We start from the raw sequence: 23,469 nt of genomic DNA, 5'->3' as shown, positions 1-23,469 counted from the left end.
TATGGACATAAATATTTGCGTTAAAGCCCGACCCAACCCGGCCCAATGTGAATTTTAATCACCTCTAAAATACACCAACTCTGTGACTCGGGATTCGGAAACCTCTATCCTATATTCTGTCACTGACCACCGTCACAAGATTCATCTCCCATAACTCACTGCGATATTCCCGACGACATCACCATTTCCTCTTCCTTGCACAAAATTCACAATTATATCATTTTGTCACTAGTTTTCCACGAACTCCACATCCTAATTCTTCAGCTTTTGAACCCAATTTAATTCTGCCCAGGTATTATTTTTATTAGCTTTTCGATTTATCTTGTTTCCATTTTGGGATTTTGTTCTTAATTCATAATCTGTTCTTCAATTATGTGTCTGATATCTATTAAAAGGAAATTGAGCACATTGCATGTCCAATTCGTTTGATGAAATTATTGATTTGAAGTGTAATTTTTGTTGGGTGTAGGTCATGCTTGTGAACTTCCAATAAAAGTTGCTGCGATTCAATGGCTACAATTTGTGGTGTTATTCCTGTTTTGGGCGTTCGGCAAGTTCCGTCATTTCCCTTTATCGATGTTCAAAGGTTGAGGAACATATTATAATATGTTTTTACTGTAGTTGCTAAGTTGATTGGGATTTTATTCGTTTAAAAGTTCATCAAAAATCCTAGATTTTGTGCTTTCTCAAGCATCCTAAATAATATGGTGGAAGTTTTTTGTTAGAGGGAGGTCATTGTTTTAGTCTAAGAGGTTATATCTAGTAATACTGTTACCCTTCTTCCATGGTAGTTGTATTTCATTCCAATAATATCTATGTGATCCTGTTCTATTATTCTATTGTATACAAGCTCGCCTCATTCGAGTATCCTTTGAATGTGTTCTTTTGTTGAGAGTATTCTAGTTCTTATAGTGTTTTCTGCCAATCAGTGGTGGCTAGACTAGGAGGGAGTGTCCAGAATGAAAAAAAGAGTTGCTTTTCTATGTCCAACAATCTAGCTGATTCGCAGTTGGTGTTTGTGTCTTCATGATTTTGATATTGTGTCATCAAATCCATATCATAAATTGGAAATAGCAGAACTGCATGTTTTCGTATTTCTATGTTAATTAGTTGTTGCCTAAGGTTTATTGCGGTGGAGCTATTTAATTGCCCGACCAATTGCTATGCTTTACTTAGATGTTTGTTATACCAACAACAGAATCCAAGTGCTACCTAATTTCCTAATCCTTCGCGAATCGGGAATCGTAAAAGGCAAATTATAACATGAAAGTGATACATTTTTTGTCTAAGTTAACAGATTAGGTAGAAAGTTGCTAAACCGTTCCCAGTCTCATACCAACGAATTAGGTAAGTACAGGATCTCAAGTAAGAAATTATTCCAGTAGCACGTGTAACTATGTAAAAATGCTTCCATTTATATGAGAAAGTCATTTATAGTCGAGACATAAATTCTACATTCCCGTTAACTTTTGTTATGCTTTTAAGGGATGCTGCTTAATAATAGTATTCTTGTCTTACCTGCTGTGTAAGGGGTTGGAAAGACATGTAGAACTGGAAATGTTTTTAGTTTTTACGTCTCATACCTTGTATTGTGGTTTAAAGGATTTATGTAAATGAATGAAGATGGGGTGTGATTCAATGTCCTCTGCTATCTTTATAACCTGTTTAGTAAGTGGTAAATAATTGGCTGTAATGGAGGTGAATTTAAGTGCGATTTTGCAAGGAAATTATCATCAGAATGTCCATGGAAATACAATCTAACCACAAACTTAAGTTTTCTTCATAAATTCCCATTACCATCTAATACCATATTTCAAGTTGTAAAGGAAGATAATGCAAAATAAGGAAGAAAAAGAAATACTTTGGGGGTGAAGTAGCATTACCACGGGCATTGACATAAGATATTCCTTACAAATTTGCGTAAAAATTCTTTTCATTATCACATACCAAACTGGTCATTAAGGATTTATTCGCCAAGGTGTCAAAATAGCTAATATCTTCTTTGGAACCTTATTATGTTATGCACATATGATTAGGTGTTTTTACCGCAGAACTCCCTCACGTATCCGTTGAAAAGATTGAAATGCAACTTCCGATAAGGTTCATGCATTCATTGTCGTAATCATTGGTGTATGTTACACATAAGTCAACGCCTAGATTAGATTTGCCGGAAGCATTGGTAATCTCTTTTGTTTGGATTCTTGCAATCGGAGGATGTTTTGAAGGTGGATTCATTGCTTTTTTCCCCTTAATTATGTGAAGCCAATTAATCCCCATTCTTCCATATGCCCCATTTACTAGGGGAGGGGGGGGGGGGGTGTTGGTTCTAGTGATGCATCATAATGTGAGGTTGGCTCATTTCCCCATATTTTTGGTAGAGTTTTTCTTCAATATGTGTGGTGATTTGTTAGCAGTTATGGGAATATGCAAAGTTAGGAGTAATGGAGTATAACATATAAAGTCTGCATTGCTATCAGGCTACTGAAGGGTCAAAAAATACCTGATAGAGTTACTATATCTTGATTTTCAAGTTTAAACCAATAATTAGATTTTGGTAGTTTGATACTCCCTCCGTAACTATAAGTTATTCCGGTTACCCGTAAATGAAATTTCAAAAGATCTTCCCAATGTGAATCATTCTATATTTAGCATGCAAATTTCACCAAAATGCCTTTCATTATATTAACTATTGACCCACTCACATTAACGTTTTCCCATTTCTCAATAAAGAATGGTCCACTTCTATTTTTAATTTATGTTTTTGTCTTTTGGAACTTTACATACCACTAATACATGCAAAAAGTGAAATCTTTGTATTTCCAGTGTACCATCTCTACTTTAGATACTCTTTTCTCAATTTGCTCCCAGATTCACAATGAGAAGAACAAAGAGTAGCGAAGGGAGTACTAGGTATATGATACAGTTTCCATTGTAGAGAAATTTGTTCTTTTTGTAGTTATGGAAGATTTTATAGAGATAGGATAGTTAATTTCACGTGTTGAAGATTGTTTCTTAAAGTTCGAATTGGGAAAGATGGTGATAAACAACTTTCTTGTGGCCTGAGTTGCAGGATAGGAAGTAGAAATTGCACCCTTTCCATAATAATTTACACTTTTGTACTGGTAATTGAGTATTTGTACGGAACCTGTGTTTTTCTCTTGTTGCTGAATTTTGTATTATGCGTCCAATTGTCAGGTCTTGTCCAAATGCATCCCATCTTCATTCGAAAGATATTAATGAGGATAGGTACCCTTTTGGGATTGTGAAACAGTCATCAAAAGAAAATATATCTCAAAGATGCCGGAGGGCATCCATCAAGTGCTATAAGAAGAATTCTGACAGTAGTTGTGACCAGGAAAAGAATGATGTATCTCAAGCTACCTTGATATGGAGAGCCATAAAGTTACCCATTTACACTGTTGCAGCAGTTCCGCTTACTGTAAGTTTTGTTGATGGCCAATGAACCTGTATGGATGTTAGAACTTACCTTTTATGAATGTTTGTTTCTGAATATTCTTTGATCTATTCTTCTAGGTCACTATTCTTTTGAAACCTTACCTTGTGTTTTAGACTTGTATGGGAAAACGCAATGTTTTTATTATTTCAGCAATTTTACAATTGAGTTTTTGTGGTTTTTTCATCGGACCTTGAAATAGTGTTGATTCTCATAACAACTTACTTGAAGTCTTGAAATCATCCTATGTTAAGCTGTTGAAAGTGAATTCATCTGCATCTACCTTCAAATGCCTCATTTGAAGGGGGAAATTGGGGCATAGACAAGGTTTAGCTTGGATTTGATCGGCGAACTTCCCTGTGTTATCTTGTTGTTTTTATTTCTCTCCCCCTCTTTGACTTGGTTGTGGCTTATGTTTAAACTTTATTGTCTGAAATCGTAATGGATCTGCAATTGTGCATATGCAGGTGGCCAGTGCTGCTGCTTACTTGCAAACAGGGCAATTTTTGGCAAGGCGTTACCTTGGGCTTCTGATCTCATCCATTTTTATCATCACTTGGCTTAATTTAAGGTAAGCTCCCCTTTTTGGTAAATCAAGTGATATGATCTTACTCATTGAATAGTTGTCTTTTAAGAGTTAATACGAATATTTAAGACCATAAACTCTATGCCGATTAGGTTACTAGGAGTACTTTTGAAATACCTTTGTTGCGATTGATCCATTTGCGATTAAACAAGGAGTATCTGATATTTGAACATGCGCCTGCAAAAGATATATGGAACATTTTGCAGTAACATGTTTTAGAATCCACGCGTAAATGTGCACTCTTTGACACGATAAGCAAAATAGAGATAGCTATGTGGAAAACTGCGCGTTTGATTTTAGCTTCCCTTTTTATGCATTGTTCTCTATGTACTAACAACTGAGAGGGAAAGACTAATTTAATTGAAGGATTTAGGCTTTCATTAGTGCTGGCTTCTTTTGACCTCCAAATAAATAGATTTCTGCTGCTTTAATTGTGAAGAAGAAACATAATTTGCCCAAAGGATTGTTACCTTGTCTCTTTTTTTCTGGCCCTTGCCCAAAAACAAAATAAATTAAGAATTAAATGCATGTCCATCAAATACATTATTACTTCATATTAATATGGTGCATACATCAATAGATCCTGGACTTAGATCTACACTTTGCTATCCCCCTACGAATCTATGATCCAAATAATTTTATGCAATATGTACCTTTTGATCCAAAATATAAGTTGTTCTACTATAAGACTGCAACATTTATTAGCAATATAGCTTCCGTATCAATAGAACATCAGAGACCATTTCGTAGTATCAATACGATATAGGATTCCACTTTACATACCAATGCAACCTGAAGTCCTGAATTTAATTAAACAAACTTCTGAGTATATTGGGAAATGCTAAAACAACTTAAAATTTTGGATGAAAGGAAGTAATATTGCTTTAGTGCTTCCTGGCATGTTGATGGAAAAAGTTGGAGAAAAAGAGTTGGGCTTGGGATTAGATAGGGCCTCCGATTATGTTGACCTCAGCTGGACATCTTGAGTTTCTGCCTGTTCGTTATCCTCTTCTCATAACTTTGATGCTTGTCGTCTTTATTGGTCATTCCCACAGCCATATGTGGTACAGTATTCTTCTAAAGAAAAGTGTACTGGCCATTATTTAATCAAAAGAAAATCACTGGGGAAGTACACCAATTGTCTACAAAGATGTTTGCTAACATGAATGATTGGTCAATTGCAAGTAGTTCGACAATATTAGCAATTTACTATGTTGCAATAGTTATGTTTTGTTACTTCAGGACAGAATTTCACTTTTCAATTTGTTGACAATTTTCTCGGATATGCAAATGCGGCAGCAATGATGTGTATGATTTTGACACAGGAGCAGATAAGAACAAGAAAGAATCAGTTGTGAACATTTTTGGAAGGTGTGTTGTCTGTAACCGTACCGTGTGCTGGTGACTTATGGACATGTATGCATCATAGTGTTGTTAAGCTTGCTTTTGTTAGAGAAATGATAAAATTTACCCTTTGTGCTTCACCAGCCGGACAGGGAGCCTTGTTGCTGCCAATTTGCTACTTGCTTTTGGTTCTGCGGGTCTAGTTTGGGTGGCTTCGGTGTCTGGAAACGTGCGTTCTTTATTGCTGTTGTTTTGTGCGGTCATGTGTGGTTATGTGTACCAGGTACCAGATCATTTACTAATCACTAGTATCTATTAAACTTTTTGGGTGCTAATGAGCATGTAACGCTGGCTTTGAGTGTTAATCCTTCAAGTAGCTGTCTATATATATATATATATATATATTTTTTTTAGATGATCTGCTCAGATGCTCCTTAAGACCTACCCACTCCTCCAATTTGTGGGGCTCAGGCCCAACTTTTGTCCACCCCAGTGATTCCTGACAACGGGGAGCTGTGAGGCATCTAGGTGCCCTCCCTGGTAGTACGGAGGAGTTGGTTCCTTCAGAGCAATGTATAATTTGCATCCCATTTTTCTAAAAGATATGCAATTTTTGTGTGTAGGTCATTCTTTTGACTGTCAGTCTATAGTACCTTGTATTTATATGCTGGTAATTATCAACGGACTAGGAATTTGTTGGACTTTAGTGATTCCTTCAAATTGGTTGTCATTCAGAAATCAGAATGCATAGTTCAGCGTCAAGACCTTTTACACATGAGGAATATGTCTAAATTCTTTGATTATTAGATGGGAATTTTGTTTTTGTTTTGTTATTAATCACTGAGATGATAATCAAGGTATAGGATTTGTGCTCTTCATCTGAAATAATGTGATCTGTTCTAGTCTGGTCTACTCTGGTATGGCCTGATTTAGTCTGATTATAACGGGAACAAGTGGAACTTCATCTAAGACTTCTGACATGCTGACATAACTTTTCTTACAGTGCCCACCTTTTCGGTTAAGTTACCAAGGATTGGGAGAGCCATTGTGCTTTGCAGCATTTGGCCCCTTTGCCACTACAGCATTCTATTTAATGCAGATTACATCAAGGTATATATATTTGATTAAATCTCACTGGCATCATGTACTAAACTGTACCGGAGCTTAAGCTGAGCAGGACAAGGCTTCTAAATTCTAATGCCCGCAAACTCTTCTGGCAGCAACGTAGGCTACCCTTGTCCAGTAACGCGCACTGTCCTTTCTGCATCAATACTTGTTGGTTGCACCACCACCTTGATCTTATTCTGTAGTCATTTCCACCAGGTTGAAGTTTCTTCACTTACTTTTGCTGTTATTCATATATATATTCAGACTTTGAAATTTCTTGTATGCATGTCAGGTGGAAGGAGACAGAGCAGTTGGTAAACTTTCACCATTGGTAATTCATTGGGACTAGACTTTCATGAACTTGTATTTGGAAATCTGGCTCTTTTGTGATGTAATACGTGCCTGTATGAATGCAGGTCCGAATAGGCCAAAAGGCAGGATCAGAGATAGTCAAAATTGCAATAGTGGCACTATACTGTGCCTTATTTGTTTTATCAATTGCAAATGCTGTTCCACTGACTAGTTCTGTGAGTAAATTTTTGTGATTTGGTTCCCATTAGTAGCCTTTCCATTTAATTTTCATGTTGTTACTCCTGTTTATCTTTTCTCTCTTAACCTAAATTTCTTTCTTTCCACTCTTTTTCCTTTGGTTCCTTACAATGCACTTATATTGCCTTTCAGGTCTTGTGCGCGTTAACTATACCATTGGGAAACATGGTTGTTAGATACGTGGAGAAGAATTACCATGTAAGTGATAAATTAGTGGCTATTTTCATCTTTTGTTTGCTTTATCCCTCAAATTCAGCTTCAAATCTCTCTTTGACCAACCAGATAAATGTCTTCAACTTGCTTCTATTTCCCCTAATGTGGACTGAATAAACTCATCTGTTGAATACAGTGAGATTTTGTTCACCAATTCTTACCGAGGTTGATATTTATTTTGTATTCCCCTTTATCAAAACAAACCACTTGCCTTGATAGGTCTTTCATATTTGCTGCAACATGAATTTGATTTTCTGTTAATCATTTCCTATTTGTAACCATTAAATGCCTTCTCTCTTTTTGCATACTTGTATTGATAAATAGAGGGGAGTTTTCAGGGGTCACCCCGACTTTTTAAATGGCCACAGGGTCAGATGGTATCTATCAAAAATTTATATGTGCCTGGTTGAACCCATATCCAAAGCTTCCAAAGGAAGGATTGAAAATATTAATGTAAAGAAAAGGGGAGCATCGTAGGAGCACCTTGATGTCCAATACCCACAAAGTCAAAAAACCTGACAAAGTTTATGTGTATTTATGTCCAGTATGTATGTTAAATCAGTTGATGAGCCTTGAGCTAATAGGTAAAAGAACCACCACAAAAAACAGTAGTCTTTATACTGCTTCCTAGCAAAGCATGCCTTTTGAGGTACTATTACTATCAGGAAGGTTTCAAGCTTGTTTATAGTCATTGGCTTGTGAAAAGTTCCCTATGTGAAAGCCCTATTGCAAAACTATGAAATCACGTTCTTATCTCTTGGATATTTGTGGTAGGAGGCCTATCGGAGCCACCCTGGAACCCCCACATACTAATAGTTTTCCTAATTATAATGGCCCCAATCAAAGTCTGATTTCATGCCAGGGAAGCTATTGAACATTTTGAAATTTGTTGAACAAAAGTACCCAAGTAAATCTCAATTGACGGACTTGAGGACCTAGATGACCTAGGAACTGAACATCACTGCTTATGACATCCATTCCTGAGATTATAACTTGTGTTCATGAAAGCGTTGCTTGAGTTGGTGATTAGAACCTGGAAAAGGAATAAAGAGATGTGTACTTGAGAATTGAGATCTTAGCGTCTGTCGTCATTTGTGGTCCTCATTGATGATTGAATGCACAGCCGATAACAGTCCCAAATTGCCCGAAGCGTACCGCATTTTGAAGGCTTAAACCATGTTCCGAAGACTGTTAGAACTTGGGGGGAAATTCTTTATGGGATTGGAAGGGTCAAGAAGTGGTAGGGAACCAGACCCTGACCGCGTTCCTTCCACAAGACCACAGGTTCCCAATGCAGTGTGTCCTGGCCATGTTTTCCCAGCAAGCCAAGGTAGTTCACTGTGACTTGCAGAATTGGTTTGTGAATTTGCACTGCTTGGTACGTTGGCTGCCTTTGTTACTGGAGAATTCTTTGGGCCCCAAATCACCTGTTTTGTTTAGGGATTCTAGGAGTCTAGGTCGTCATTAATGAATGCTATGTTATCTCTTTGCAAACATATCTTTTGCTTATGACTTGTTGGACATTGATGCAAAATTTGAAGAATTTTTTTGGTAACTTTCTTGCATAAAAACCCTAAAAATTTCTGTAGGAATTGATTGATATCCTGCGTCTCCAAATCGAATACATTTTCATTTGGTTGCTATTCATTGTTCCTAGAGCAATGCATATGGCTTGTTCCTAGAGGTTTTCTAGAATTCTTATTTACTAACCCCACTTTTCCTTCTCTCAAAGTCGTGGATACCACCTGTATGGGGATTGAGTAGAAACTTTCCTGAAAGCTATGTCTTGTATGCAAATTTATTGTATGAGATTTCGTTGAAGACCTCGAGTGCTTGTGTACTATGTAGTAGTTTCTTTTACTAGTAATTAGAACTCCATTGTAGGTACTTGTAAAGTATGGAACCTCAGGGCTGTCAATTTTCATTTTGAGCTGCTAATTTGTTAACATGTTCATCAGGATAATGAAAAGATCTTCATGGCAAAATACTATTGTGTTCGATTGCATGCTTTGTTTGGAATGGCATTGGCTGCTGGGCTGGTTGCAGCCAGAAGATATGGTACTTACACTCCAAGATCTATTTTTCCGTGATTCGTCATGGGAGTTGCCGTGAAAACGACCTATTCTGAGAAGAGATTATAGACTATTTTCCGCTCCATCAATATGAACAAATTCTATGCACTATGCTATCAGACCAGTGGAAATTCTTCTAAGGAATTATTTACTTCATGTAAAAGCTTCAGGCTCCATCTTTGATGTGTTTTGAGCATTGCCTAATGGGCATTGTCATATTTGGTAAGGCCACAATCTCTATATAGGGAAAACCCTTATATACTTATTCAATAAGGGTAATGTCTCACTATTACGTGAACCACTCACTGATAATTACCATTCTGACTTTAGCCTTTAGGTAGTCTACACAAAAGGGAAAATATTTTCTTTTTCCTCTTCTTTACTTTTTTGGCAGTGCCTGATACATCAGTCTTTTCTCCTCAAATCCATTTGTTAGTAAATACTTTTTATCACTCTATTAATTGTTGTTCTTCTATATATGGTTATTTTCACAAAAATGTTATTTTCAGTAAAATAATCCAAGGTTTCTTTTATTTCCAGGTGCGTTCTTCCCGTTGTCATCAACAATAATACAGGTTATCTTTTAATTATGCAGCACTGTAAATGTGATTGACAGTAGAACACCATACTAATAAACCTACTTTTTGATATAAAAACATTTTTATCATTGATCTTTAGAGGCGTCTGTATCTGCTATCACAACTTAGGGAAAGCAAACAATGGGAACTTTTGCCTCAGAATAACTTGAATGGGGCTTTTTCATTGCAGGGCATCTAATCGCAAAGAGCTTTCAGGAATTTGTTACTCATGCAGAAAAATCAGAGCACTAAAGCTTCATTGCTCATCAGTTGATTGCTCTCGTCTTAGAAGAGTGTAGGTGGTAAAATAACTGCTCAATGGAGTATAACTGGAAAATTTGTAAGTGTTTAGGTTTAATAATTTTTTTCAATTATAATAATTTGTTTCATGGCATACAAAGATGATTTTGAGGTATGATTGTCTGCATATAAAATTCCAACTATTGGCATTTTAATCAATAAAGAATGAGGAGATATACATTGACGAACCCTAATAAACTGAAAAAGATGATTTCATAAATTTCATTATGATATAAAGGGAGCTACATGAGCAGTACATAGATTAAAACTAAAACAAGAAAAACAAAATACATCGAACATGACATTGCATCAAGAAATACTAAGACAAATAAAACATAAAGCCCTAAGTTACAGCTTTGGGCAATATGGGGATAGATGTAACTTGACTCAGCTACCTTCAGATCTACCTAATCTTATTTGAAGATATGGAAAGTGCCATTGGAGTTGCACTGCTGTGTGTAGTTGTTTCATCCTCAGACCACGGCTTAGTGTTGAGCAACCATTTTCCTTCTCCCCTTGATACTCCCCCATCCCTTCCATGCCCTCCAAAAAGGGGTAGATCTGGAAAACTAGTGCAACCTTTCATTACCGAATCCCATGCCACCCTGATGATTGTAGGCTGGAGCTGGGGCATTTGGGCCATTTCCTCCCACCGGGAAGGTCGGAGCTGGGCCATTTGGGCCATTTCCTTCCATCAGGAAAGTCGGAGCTGGGGCATTAGGGCCATTTCCTTCCATCAGGAAGGCCGAACCTGGGGCGTTTGGGCCATTTCCTCCCATCAGCAAGGGAGTGAAAGTCTGGAAATGACTTGGAATAGGGTTCATACCCTGCATATTCAATGGTGGCATAGGGGGGTGCCCAATAAATTGACCGCCTTCCATGGGGTTGTTTTCCCCTTGGAAAGATGGGAAAAAATTGGAGGCAGGAAAACCCAGTCCCATGGGATTTGGCAATGATAGTCCAGAATTCCCACTAGCACTAGAACTACCATTTGTATTAAAATGGTGATTCATGGATATGCCATTTGACCCCATTGTGAATGACGAATCTCCAAATCCTCCCATGGGAGGTTGGATCATCATCATCTGAGAATGGTCATAATTATTTGGGCCTTCAACCAAGTTGGTTGGGACCATAAGATGAGGGTGAACCCCAAAATGGGAAGGGATAGGGTTTTGCCCTTCCACCATTTCGGGTGGGAAATTATAGGCAGGTTCTACAGCACTCCCTGTTTTAGTACCGTCCTTGGCGAACTTCAAATACAGTTTATATGCTTCCGACTTCAACTCGTCCAGCGGCACTTGAAACTTTTTAAGGTCTTCTAAGCCAAGTTCTCCAATTGGAGCAGCCCACTTGTATTCTTCCCCCCTTGTCTTTCTTGAAACGAAAAGTTCTTTACTTTCCTTCTTCTCCAACTCAATTTGGTTGTTGATCATGGTAAGATTCATGTAGGAACTCATGAGAGTTGGATCATGATTCTCAGAGCTTTCACCGTTATTATAGATAGCGCCTCTGAAAAATGAATCAGCCATTAAATAACGGTTGATGACAGTGTCAACCGAAGGATGGCCAAAAGAAAAGACCTTCCTTCCTGGAGAAAAAACAATTATTGCAGCTTCTGCACCACATAAGGTGCACAGCTCACTGGCTTTCTTAAAAAGACCAGAACGGCGTTTTGAGAAGGTAACTAAGCGGTTGCTTTCCTTTTCCATTCTCTTCATTTCCACTCTTTGCCTCCCCTTATTTTTCTTCTCAACTTGCTCAATGTTATTGTCAGCCATGGTGACAGGAAGTTTAAACTCTTTGAAGGGGGAAAAATGTATTCAAGTGTATATTATGGCTTAGCTTTAGAACTCTGATGACCTTAGGGTAGGTTACACTAGTATATTTATAGGGGGGGGGGGGGGGGGGGGGCTCTCCTAGACTGTTCCTTGATGCCCCTCAAAATTATTATTTATTACCATATTTTCTTTCTCATGCAGTGTGAACAATCCCTAAGCTCCCTTTTTATTTGTTATTTTCGCTCTTGAAATCGAGCTTTGGTCACAAATAACTCCCTTTGTACAACTTTTATGGGCATATTAAAATTATAATGGTAACCTTTTTTTTTTGGTAAAAAGTACTCGCTTGGGTCTATATTTAATAATTTTACATTACATTTTTCATAATTTTGTGGTCCAAGTTCCACATCGAGAAGCTTAAACCTTTTGAAAAAAAAAGAGGGAGTATTATTGGTTAATTAATTAATATTTTGTTATGAGAGAATTATTAATTAATTATATCTTCATCAATTAAATGTTATATAAAAAATTATTTAAAAATATATATACTTTAGGTAAGAAATCATAGCTGATTTCTAGCCAAAATCATTTGGATAAACATTATGAGATATCAGGAGCTTTTTTTATTTTTGAGGAAAATCATAAATGCTCAAAAAAACTATTTTTATATGCTTTTTAATGGTAAAAAAAACTCTTATGCAAGTAATTTTCAGTTTCACATAGTGTGAACCTAAAATATATCCTAAAAATCGAGGATTGTTTTTACACATGAGTGCCACATTTTAGAAAGGAAATAAATCACCTTTAATTAGGATTACAAAAATATTTAACAAGACATTATTAGTTTTTAATAATACATAATTAAAAAAAAAAGAGTGGTAACAACCTAAATTAAAATGGAGTAAGAATACTTTTCACCACTCTTCTTCAGGGGGTGGGTGTCTATATGATTTTTACTGAATAGGGTTAGAAGTGAAAATATTAACTAGTTCATGGCTTCATACCAGTATTAGTATTTAGAATCTAAAATTTAAGATAGAATTGATCCAAAGAAAAAGAATCCACTATTTGACAAAACAATAACCGAGTCTGTTTGGATCTACCGCGAGTGATCACACGGATAGTGGTGTAAACCGGATCTCAGGTTATGGTTATGTATCACGTAGATACGCATCCATAAGGGAAATGAATCAAAAAAGTTTGGTAACTATAATAATTAAGTCATATAATTGCAATTATCATTTATTGTCTTCATTATTTTTTGAATTGCTAAATTATACGGAGTAGTAATTAATTTTCACAATAATTTTCTATTAGAAAAATGTTGTGATAACAACATAGGGTAGTGACTTAAACATTGTTCGATTAAAGTGTTGGGCACTCCCCCTTACACTTTCCTACTCACTCTCCCTTACACTTTCCTACTCACATGAACCGTAGTCACATGATCTATTGTTCATGTGACCTTTTTTTATTTTTTATATTTTTAACGTGAGAGTATTGTTCACTGGTTCACCACTTAGTAACTCATACGCTCAATCGCTCATTGATGTAAACCTAGACTTATTCCAACAAAATACTAATTTAGTTTTAAAGATTAGGTGACTTTTAAGCTTTTTGGTTGAATAATTAAGTAATTATCAATTTTGATTACTATCCTCTATTATCATTACATCGATAAAATGATATTTTCCTTGCACATTTACTAATTATTTTACTTTTGAATTTTACCATCAATTTCTAATAATATGTACAAATATGGAGTATTAATTTAAAAACTCGTATTGTACAAGTAATATTTTTTTATGAATATACTTTTCACTCCGTGTATTTAGATTTTAACTACTTATTTTGAAAATAAATTAATTAACCAAGTTAGTTCTATAAAGTGAACGAGAATGATGAACCAAAATGGAGGGAGCAAACTTGTATAAATATCGATATTCAAGAATAAAGTTATTGTAATGTTTCTCACCCTTAATATGGGTTTGTATTAGAGGAAATCTTTCCTGTGACCGGAAGTGGTTAGGTCCCTCGAACAGAAATTTGAGTGAAATTATATAGACTATATATTATATAGCCTAATTTTTTTACCATTATGTTGTAGCGTATACCGAATAGCAGACTATAGAGACAGAAACTATTTGAGGCTTCACATCATTTTAATGAAAAATAGCATCATATAACTGTGTTCGATTCCATCACATCATACAGAAAAAAATGTGTATTCTTAACAAAGTAAAGACAAACTAACATTAAACTAAATTAAAAACAAGATGTAAACTAATTTAACATACATAAAATATAAATTTTAATGTATGCTTGATGTGTGGATTGATTTTTTTTTTTGTTTTCTTCATTCCTCGGGCAAATACTCCCATGGCAAACTAGTAATAGTCTTGTCGATATCCAATGAAGACACCATTTGCATCAAACATAGCATATTGAATTGGAGCATTTGGGGCCCCCAACATCTTGAGGTTTTCACTATGTTGTATGATGTTTTTCTTAAGCACTTCATAGGTGGCTTTCAAATGCACCAATTGTTGCAATGTAAGTTTTTCGGCGGGTTGATCCCACCAATGACCATGCTCCTCATTTCGCTTCTTTATCTTGTTCAAGGCTTCACTTTTCTTCATCTCAAGATCAATTTGATAGTTTATTGTGGCGAGTTCAATAGTCAGGTCACGAACACTAGCACTAGCACTAGCACCATCACCAACACTAGCACCAGCACTAGCACTAGCACTAGCACCTTGTTGAGCCTCCACAAGAGAGTCTGAGTCCCAGTTAGGCTCAGATTTTGGAGAAGACTTTGAAAGTAAGAAACGGTTGATTACCGTCTCTACCGAAGGATGGCCAAAAGAGTAGGCTTTTTTCCCTGGTGAGAAGACGATAATAGCAACCTGTGCGCCACATAAGGTGCATAGTTCACTAGCCTTCTTAAAAAGGCCAGTACGGCGTTTGGAGAAGGTAACTTGGCAATTGCTTTTCTTCTCCATTCGAACCATCTTAACCTTTTGGCGACCCCTGGTTTTTTTCTCAGAAGTAGACATGATGTAAAACGAAATACTAAAGATCAATGATAGGGGTGATGAATGAAGCAACAAGGTTCGGGATGGTAGGATATATAAAGAAAAGAAGATCGCACCCGGTTCGAATCAACACAATTCTTTTCCATATAGGTTTTATTTCTTGCAATTTACATAATAGGTAATTTTTAATCTTTACCTCATTTGTTAGGTTATAATCATATTCGTGCCACATTAAAAATAACAATATTTCTTTCGTTCCTTAAATATTGTACCATGGTTCACTTTACACTTCCCAACGCATACTTTGACTTTTAATATCTCGAATTATGTATAAGTAAAAATTAGAAAAATTTTATATTGAGAAAATATATACCGATACGAATTTAACAAGATCTCACATGACTATAATTTTTTGTTGTTAAGAATCACAAAAAATTGAATACAAATCTATCGTGAATAATGCAAAAGACAAGATGGTGCGATATTTATGGAACGGGGGGGAGTAAGAAAATTGTGACGTGTTGAAAATCTATTTCAAAAGACAATAAAAGTCTAAAGTTTTGACAATAGAAAAGTCTAAATTTATTGATATTGATAAGTACTCCTCCGTTCTTTTATGATGCACCCACATTCCGTTTTATCAGTTTCTTATAGATGCACGCATTTGGAATCCGTTCTATGCTTCTGCCTAAAACTATGCTTCACATCCGTTCTATGCTTCTGCCTAAAACTAGTTGGGCACTACTTTAGGGGCGGAGGTAGCAGTTTGTTTTACAACTTTCCTAGGTAAGGTTTGGTTGGTTCATACCCTCATTTACATTGCTTTACAAATGTGAAGTTAATATTTTTGAAAAAGTTACTATAGAATACATGTTGTGTCCTGAAATTAATGGAAGAGTGAACCGTCTTCATCGTCTTAGATTTTGTGGATGTTTATTGGGTTAGGGTATGCTTTCTTTAGCTAATTTTACACTTATATGAACTTATTTGAGTATTTTGGAACTTATTTTCACTTACTTTTACTTATTTGAACTAGACATTTTTTAGGGGTGTTTCTCCAAATACACCCAAATTTAACTTAATTCGCCATACATATGCTTGTGTTTTCCGTAATTTATCATATAACTCTGAGGTTTCAAAAATGCACAACATGCCATTAACATTAAATCTCCCTTAAAATTTCTCAGTCCCCCTTCCCATTTCCCTTTCTTCCATGTTGCGATAGAAGCCACCCTACTGCCTTATGCACCCTACCACCACATTCCCCTTTACCCTTTTAATTCGAGAATTGGGAGCGACAGAAACGAGTTGTGCGCGCATAGGTTTTTTTTCTTTTTGACAAAGAGTTCATTCAACCAAAAAACAAACAAATACGACCCTTACTAGGAAGCTAAAGAAAGGCGAATACAAGAAATCAAATACTAAACTATTACAAGGGCCATGACTAAAAACATACAAACAAAGGCAGTCAATGAACTCGGAGACGGAAATGCCTTGCATTGAGACAATAGCCCTGAGCCTGGAAAACCAAGTGAGACACATACCAGCCGCAGCTAGACCTTGAACCCACAACACATTCATTATAGAAAATCGTGAGAATGACGACGGTGGAACTATGACACCGGTAAAGGGACCTTGACATTGCATAAACCTTGAAACACCTTGACGATGGTAGCCGATGAGAAGTGAAGAAAACCTTTGACGAAGAATACACCCTGATTGAACACATGACACATGACACCAGAGATTGAGATACATAATGACAACCTAGGAGTCTTGGAACACTAGTGGCAGAGCCACTTTCCTCAACATTACCATGAGAAGCCTTGCAATTGAATGCAGGTTTTCTTCTCACAACTCCTAACATGGAGATAGCAAGAAACTGAAGGGCTTTGCTGACACCAAACATTAAATATGGGGAGCCTTCTTCAAGATATGATTTAACAGCAATGACAAACAAAATCAGCACCAACAAACTAACTAAAGAAACTACAAGGACAACAACTCTGACAAAATTCTCCTCCTCACATCAAACCCTTTAAGCATAACTTCCATCAAATAATCTCCTAAGGAAACTCCAGGAACAACAACCTTAGGATTGTAACCACACTGGTTTCCCTCCTCCACATAGGAGAGGGCCATATACCTGACCAAAGAGACGAACCAAAGAGATGAACCAGAGCATAGCTTCCTCTTCTTGCCGACCCCATAAAACCAACACAATCCCTTGAGTCGCCCAAACCCACATAACACAACTCCCCCAAAGAAACATACACACCCGAACAAACAATTATTACGAAGAAAGCAAATCCTACTAAAGATATATCAAATCATCGACCAACTTATATCCCCAACAAACCCTTCAAAAGAGAGATGAACAACCAAAGGGGAAAATAAATACAAAGAAAACATACCCACCGAACATGGAAGACAACTTGAACCACTCTAGCGGCGACAAAAACCACCAGTAACGGTGGTGGATGGTACCAAGATGCCTACAACCTGCCACTCCTCAATCGATTAGAAACTCCGAACCTTGCCGATTGAAGAACACAACAACTATGAAGATTAAGCTTAAAAACACTTAGCAACCAAAAAACTACAATTAAACACCAAAACATACACCCCTTCGCCGACGATGGCGATCCGGTGATCCAAAATCACCTTGCGCCTGCGAGGTGGACTCTAAAAATGAAGAGGCGGGGAAATCGGCGAAGGGAGAGAAGAGAGAATTTTTCTAAAGAGGGAAATTTTATGTGCGCGCGTAGGTTAGGGGAACGCTTTTTGCGACTTGCAGGAGAACGCATGTAATTTTTGTCCATTTTCTCTCTTTTCGCGACTTGCAGAACTTGCACGAGAAGGCATGAAATGGCTCCCTTCTATCTCTTTCTTTCACTAATTCCAAGTCCAAATTCGAACAAATTAACACAAATTCAGTTCAACGAGATCTCTAATTGGTTAGATTCGAACAAATCAACCTAATTGTATTCAAACAAATAAATCTCAAATATCAATTGTTTTCCTGGAATTGAGCTTTGTTGGAAAAACGAATTGAAATGTAGAAATTGGGGACTTTAGTTGGAGAACTGGTGAATTTTAGAGGTGTAGACATGGAGGACAGAGAAAGCTTGAGCTTAGCTTCAATAATTTGATGAATCGTTGTTGAACAATTATTGGAGAGAAAGATGATGGGGATGGGGATGGGGATGGTTGAGGAGTGACGTTGGTGGCGGTGAAGTATAGATGTAGGTGGTTGTTGGGTGATGATCTGGCTTTGGATGCAGGTGGGTGATGAAGATGCATAAACTAACGGAAACTTGACGGGGTTAAGTCATTGAGGGTTGGTTGTTGATTTTTGAAAACCTCAAGGGTACATGGTGAATTACTGAAAACACGAGGGTATATGATAAATTAAGTTAAACCTTGAGGGTATTTTTTTAATCGATTTTGTAATAATATTGTTTGAAATGAATTACGTGAGATGAACAAAGTCTCAAGTTAAGCCTAGTTATAGGACGAAAACCATGAGTTTATGGATGTAAAACATGTTATAGTTCTTATACACCAAAGTTCTATGTAATGGAGATTGGTTTATTTATTTATTTTTTATTTTTTATAGTAAGGTAGTCTATCGCCGTTGTTCCATTCTCTGTTATAGAAAGGCGGATATAGTAGAAACCCATTTAAACTTAATCATATGCAGCACAACCCGCTATCCCAGACTCATTATGGTCCAAAACATGCCTATTCAGTAATTCATGCCTGAGCCCTGAGCCCTGAACCTCCTGAGTCCTGACCCTGCGTACTTTAGGAAATTTTAAGCAAGTTTTGGGCAGCTCAACACTAAAATTTAAGTAACAAGTATGACCCGAAAACCCCGCTATTTTGTCACGGTGTAGTGGGCTTTATTCCAAAAATTTGGTCCGTCTTGGTTTAATGGGATGGTTTGGCCGAGCAGTTAAATCATTTGATTAGGGCTAGACCCGTATATGAAAAGATAGATTCTAATTAAATTTTAAGCGAATGTCAAGCTTTCCTTAGGGCACAACCAAAGCAAGTGTTGGTTATCTTTATTCATGCTTAAGGGCACAGCCAAAGCAAGTGTTGGTTATCTTTCTGTTGTGGTTCACACTTATCACAAGTCGGCCATATTGAGGAATAGTTGACAACCACAGAACCTTGTAAACAATAGTTAAAGGATCACCGGAGATTTCCCAATATTGACCAGAAGCGTAACCCGTTTAAACTGTTTTATGTACAATCCTCCCTCTGCCACCATTGTTGAAGCTTAATGATTTTTTTTTTAGTAGAATACTATACAAAGACCTTATTCTGAATTTCAACTTAAATATGGTTTTTCTGACTAAAAATAATGTGCAATTGCTAAAAAATAGTTTTAATCATTTAAATTACTATCTTGAATTCATATATTTCGTATTACAAATACGAGTAGTAAAAATTAGATTTAATCACGAAAACCCATTTGAATTGGTAAAAATTAGGATTACTTTAACAAGTTTAATTTCAACAACAATCTTTTCAAGTTCTAACCACTAAAATTAGATTAAAAAAATCATTAGGTATATCTCTCGATTTCATGAATTACTAGATTTTTCGTCCGGGCATTGTTTTGAATAACAACGTTATTATTCTTGTATAAACATCAAGTTGAAAACCTACTTTTATTTTTATGTATCTTTACCACATTGCCATTTCTTAACTTTTGTTGTAAATCGGGGGCACACAAAAGTCTATCAGCTGGTGATGTCTCAATTTCACCTACTTGTGACGAGCTAGTGGCGAATTGAAATTGAGCTATGTCAAACTACAAATTATATAAGCGCTGGTGTCATACTATCATATAAGTTAAGCAATAGAACCAATTAGTTAAACAATAGGAACCAATTAGTTACGCAATGGAACCAATTAGTTAAGCAATGAAATCAATTAGTTAAGCATTGGAACTAATTAGTTAAGCAATAGAACCAATTAGTTAAACAACTAGTATAGTACCCGTGCGATGCACGATTTATAATCTAAATATAAATTATTATGAAATCTTGTAGAAATTATGATCAATATAAAGTTGATATTCTTCAAATAAAAAATAATTAATAATTGGATAAATTTGTTATTGCTCATTCGGTGTCTTGCTTATTAAAATAATTAAAACAAATAAAGGTACATAGATAAAATTATTTTCATTCTCATTCACCACTTGTGTCAAGCATAAAGTTATCTCACCCGCCTTTCACTTCGTTATTAATACTCACTTAATACTCGCACAATCACTCATCAACCTGGTTACCCGATCACTTAACAGCTATCTAGACCAAGTACTTTATTGAGCTAGAGATGACTTTGAGGGGGGCGGGGGGGCAAGACCTGCATACCAGCACCCACCTACGATTCTCATCTTCATCCCATCCATCCACGATAAGAAAGATACCCACCCCTCTCAACCCCATCTCGAGAGGTACAAAATAAAATTCATCACCTCTTCATAGGGGTGTTCATAAAAAACCGTAACCGCGTACCGTACCGAAAATCGAAAAAGCCGACCTAAATGGCGGTAAACCGAATCGAAAAAATAATATAAACGGTTACGGTAACCGAACCGGCAAAATTAACGGTTAAACGGGTCGGTTACGGTTATAATTTTTGACAAAACGGTTAACCGAATAAACCGAAACTTATTTTTTCAAAAAAATTATTCAATTTGATTTAGTTGAAGGTGACAAAATCACAAAATTATAGGTGAAGTATTTTAGTAAAAAAATGTTTGTTTGTGCACAACTAGCCCAATTAGTGTACTTACTTCTTAGGCTCTTAGCCCATTAGTCCTTTCTTGAAACAATAAGTACGTTACTTCGTAATTTTGTTTGAATTTGATGAAATTGTGTAATTTTAGACGTTGTTTAGACTTATTTTTCTTTGACTTGATCTTCTATTTCAAATTGTTGTTTTTTGTAAAAAAAATAATACGATAAATGTGATCCAAAATATAAATAAATAATTTAATAGCGGTTTATGGTTAACCGGGTAACCGTACCGAAACCGCGGTTAACCGTTTAAACGGTAACCGGTTTAAACGGTACGGTTACGGTCCATGAAAATGCCGAACCGAAATTTTCGGTTACCGAACCGAATCCAATTTCAGGACGGTTAACCACCCATGAACACCCCTACCTCTTCATCACCCCATCCCCGTGTATCTACACCAACCCCTAGACTCGACTTTTTTTTGGTAAGGGAATTTTGAATTTTAAAACTCTATTATAAAACCTTTGAAAACCCGTCTATTGAGTTACTGAGTAAATAAACAAAACATTATAAAGTTAGATGATAGATTAGCGGCTCAGACTGTACAATCTGAAATCCATCATCGCCCCCTTCACCAGCGACAAATACATTTTTGACCCCATTACCCAATAAACTTTCGTCCATCGCCGCCCGCTTGGGGCGGATGCACAAGCAGATCTCCTAAAAAGCCTGCCCACTAACAATCTGACATCCCTATATGTAACGCCCCGACCTCTAATTCAATTAGAGGTCATAATTAGCAGCGGAATTAACCTAATTTGGTCGAGACATTACCTTCCGTAACTCCCTCTTGGGAATTACAAGGCAACTATCAATCTTAAGCTATTAAACTCCAAAATTAACATAATCATCCTTCTCAATTACTTAATAAAAGTACGTAACTTAATCAAGAATCTTTACTTAAACTTGTTACAACTTAACATTAACTTAAGTGAACTTGATAATAGTGAAATCTTCGCCACTACTCGTTTCCGTGGTCCCCAGCAGTACCTAAAGCGGAAAACAAAACGGTGAGCCGAAGACTCAGTAACGAGTTACCCTAGCATCGTAATATCATTTCAATTCATTTTATTTAATAAACAGGGAGAATAGAATATAGTAAAACATTTAATAAATCATCATTTCAGAAACATCATCATTTCAGAAACGTCATTTCAGAAACATCATTTCAGGAATATCATTTCAGTAACATTATTTCAGGAACATCATTTCAGGAATATCATTATTTCAGGAACATCATTTCAGGAATATCATTTCAGGAATATCATTTCATTAATCTTTTTCCTTTTTAACAGTATTATTCTGGTCGTCAGGGCTTTACAGGAAAACATGGTAGGACGTCTCCTACGAACAGGGGAAGCCAGTGCTTCATAACAGGGGGAGTCAATGCTCCATAACAGGGGAAGCCAGTGCTTCATTTCAGGGGGAACCTTGGTTCCATATCAGGGGAAGCCAGTGCTTCTTATCAGGGGGAACCTTGGTTCCATATCAGGGGAAGCCAGTGCTTCTTATCAGGGGGAACCTTGGTTCCATATCAGGGGAAGCCAGTGCTTCTTATCAGGGGGAGCCTGGGCTCCATATCAGGGGAACTTGACCAGTTCTTACACTTTTATTTATCATGTTTACATTTCTTTTAATAGAACATTAATCATTCATAACATCATTCATAAATATATTTCGAAGGGAATGCGGGTACTAGCAATAACCGTTACCTCAATTCCACGATTTGCTAAGCCTTTTCGTTGGTTCGTTCTTCCTGAGCTCCGAGTTCGATTTCTCTTTTTATATTAAAACATATACGGAGTATTCAAGTTAGTAACTTAGTTTTGTGAAATTAATATTTTTAAATACATTTTTCCTTGTTATTAAATGTAATAAGTAGAAAGTATTATCTTTTCTTTTTTTTTTATTATTATTTTTGAACACTTACGTACCATCTAAACTTATCATTTATAATAAGGCCAAAATTTCTATGATAGAATAATTAGAAATATTCTATATACTACACTTTATCATATATTAAAAACAAAAGCATGTATGTAGGTAACTAGGTACTAGCAAACTATATATTTTTAAAATCAGTCAAAGATTCCAAAACTAAAAATGAGTAAAGTAAGCTTTAAAATAAAATAAAGTAGAATAATAAGTGGGAGTTGATTGGAGGATTACCAAAGTTTCCAACTGAAACTTTCAATTTACTGGAACACCAGCAAAAGAGCAGCAGGTGCACGAAGGAGGAAGAAGAAAAGGGAGGAAGTTGGGCGGTGGTCCGTGACTAGAGGAGGGCTGCGCGGAGGAGGCGACACACCAGAACGGCGGCGCGGTGGCTGAGCGCGGAGGAGAGATGGCAGGGGAGTCAATTGAGGAGGGAGACAGGGGAGGCTGTGCGTGGAGGAGGGAGAGCGACGAAGGGTGTGCGGTGGTCGATTGAGGAGGAGGGAGAGAGAGGGCGGCAAAGGGAGTGGTGGTGGTGGGTTATCACGGTGGTGGAAACGGTCAATGGTGGTGGTGGCGGCAGTCACGGTGGTGGTTGTGGTTGTTTTTAGTTTGAATTTAATTTAAGAGGTAAATTAGAAATTAAAATCAAAATCGGATTTGAACCTGAAATTGAAATGGTTATTGTTTAT

At 36.6% G+C, this 23,469-nt stretch overlaps 3 protein-coding genes and 1 long non-coding RNA gene across 5 annotated transcripts; 1 reads left to right on the top strand and 3 right to left on the bottom strand.

Moving 5' to 3' along the window:
- The first annotated feature begins 88 nt into the window (after window positions 1-88).
- Window positions 89-22,637, top strand: LOC110802488 (2-carboxy-1,4-naphthoquinone phytyltransferase, chloroplastic). 2 transcript variants are annotated; one of them, XM_056842917.1, is made up of 15 exons: window positions 89-292; window positions 470-586; window positions 3,196-3,439; window positions 3,922-4,025; window positions 5,340-5,411; window positions 5,529-5,667; window positions 6,388-6,494; window positions 6,605-6,707; window positions 6,784-6,822; window positions 6,908-7,018; window positions 7,173-7,238; window positions 9,212-9,547; window positions 9,866-9,900; window positions 10,094-10,243; window positions 22,156-22,637. In XM_056842917.1, the coding sequence occupies exons 2-12, from the start codon at window positions 510-512 to the stop codon at window positions 9,341-9,343; spliced, it is 1,194 nt and encodes a 397-aa protein (XP_056698895.1). In that variant the 5' UTR covers window positions 89-292; window positions 470-509; the 3' UTR covers window positions 9,344-9,547; window positions 9,866-9,900; window positions 10,094-10,243; window positions 22,156-22,637. The 2 variants fall into 2 exon arrangements, with proteins under 2 accessions (XP_056698895.1, XP_021863606.1); XM_022007914.2 differs by lacking the exon at window positions 22,156-22,637 and having other exon boundaries at window positions 10,094-10,303.
- Window positions 10,773-11,984, bottom strand: LOC110802487 (floral homeotic protein AGAMOUS-like). The gene has a single exon (XM_022007913.2). It carries the CDS (start codon window positions 11,982-11,984, stop codon window positions 10,773-10,775), a length of 1,212 nt encoding a protein of 403 aa, XP_021863605.1.
- On the bottom strand, window positions 14,372-15,040 carry LOC110802489 (agamous-like MADS-box protein AGL62). Its single transcript, XM_022007915.2, has one exon. It carries the CDS (start codon window positions 15,038-15,040, stop codon window positions 14,372-14,374), a length of 669 nt encoding a protein of 222 aa, XP_021863607.1.
- LOC130472307 (uncharacterized) lies at window positions 21,413-23,469 on the bottom strand. Its single transcript, XR_008932393.1, has 3 exons — window positions 23,012-23,469; window positions 22,555-22,620; window positions 21,413-21,832 (listed from the first exon to the last, which is right to left on the bottom strand). It is a non-coding gene; the product is annotated as an uncharacterized lncRNA (long non-coding RNA).

Source organism: Spinacia oleracea, chromosome 4 (assembly GCF_020520425.1).
Source record: "Spinacia oleracea cultivar Varoflay chromosome 4, BTI_SOV_V1, whole genome shotgun sequence".
NCBI lineage: Eukaryota > Viridiplantae > Streptophyta > Magnoliopsida > Caryophyllales > Amaranthaceae > Spinacia > Spinacia oleracea.
The sequence above is the reverse complement of the archived record's forward strand: the minus strand, read 5'-3'. Positions and strand labels throughout refer to the sequence as shown.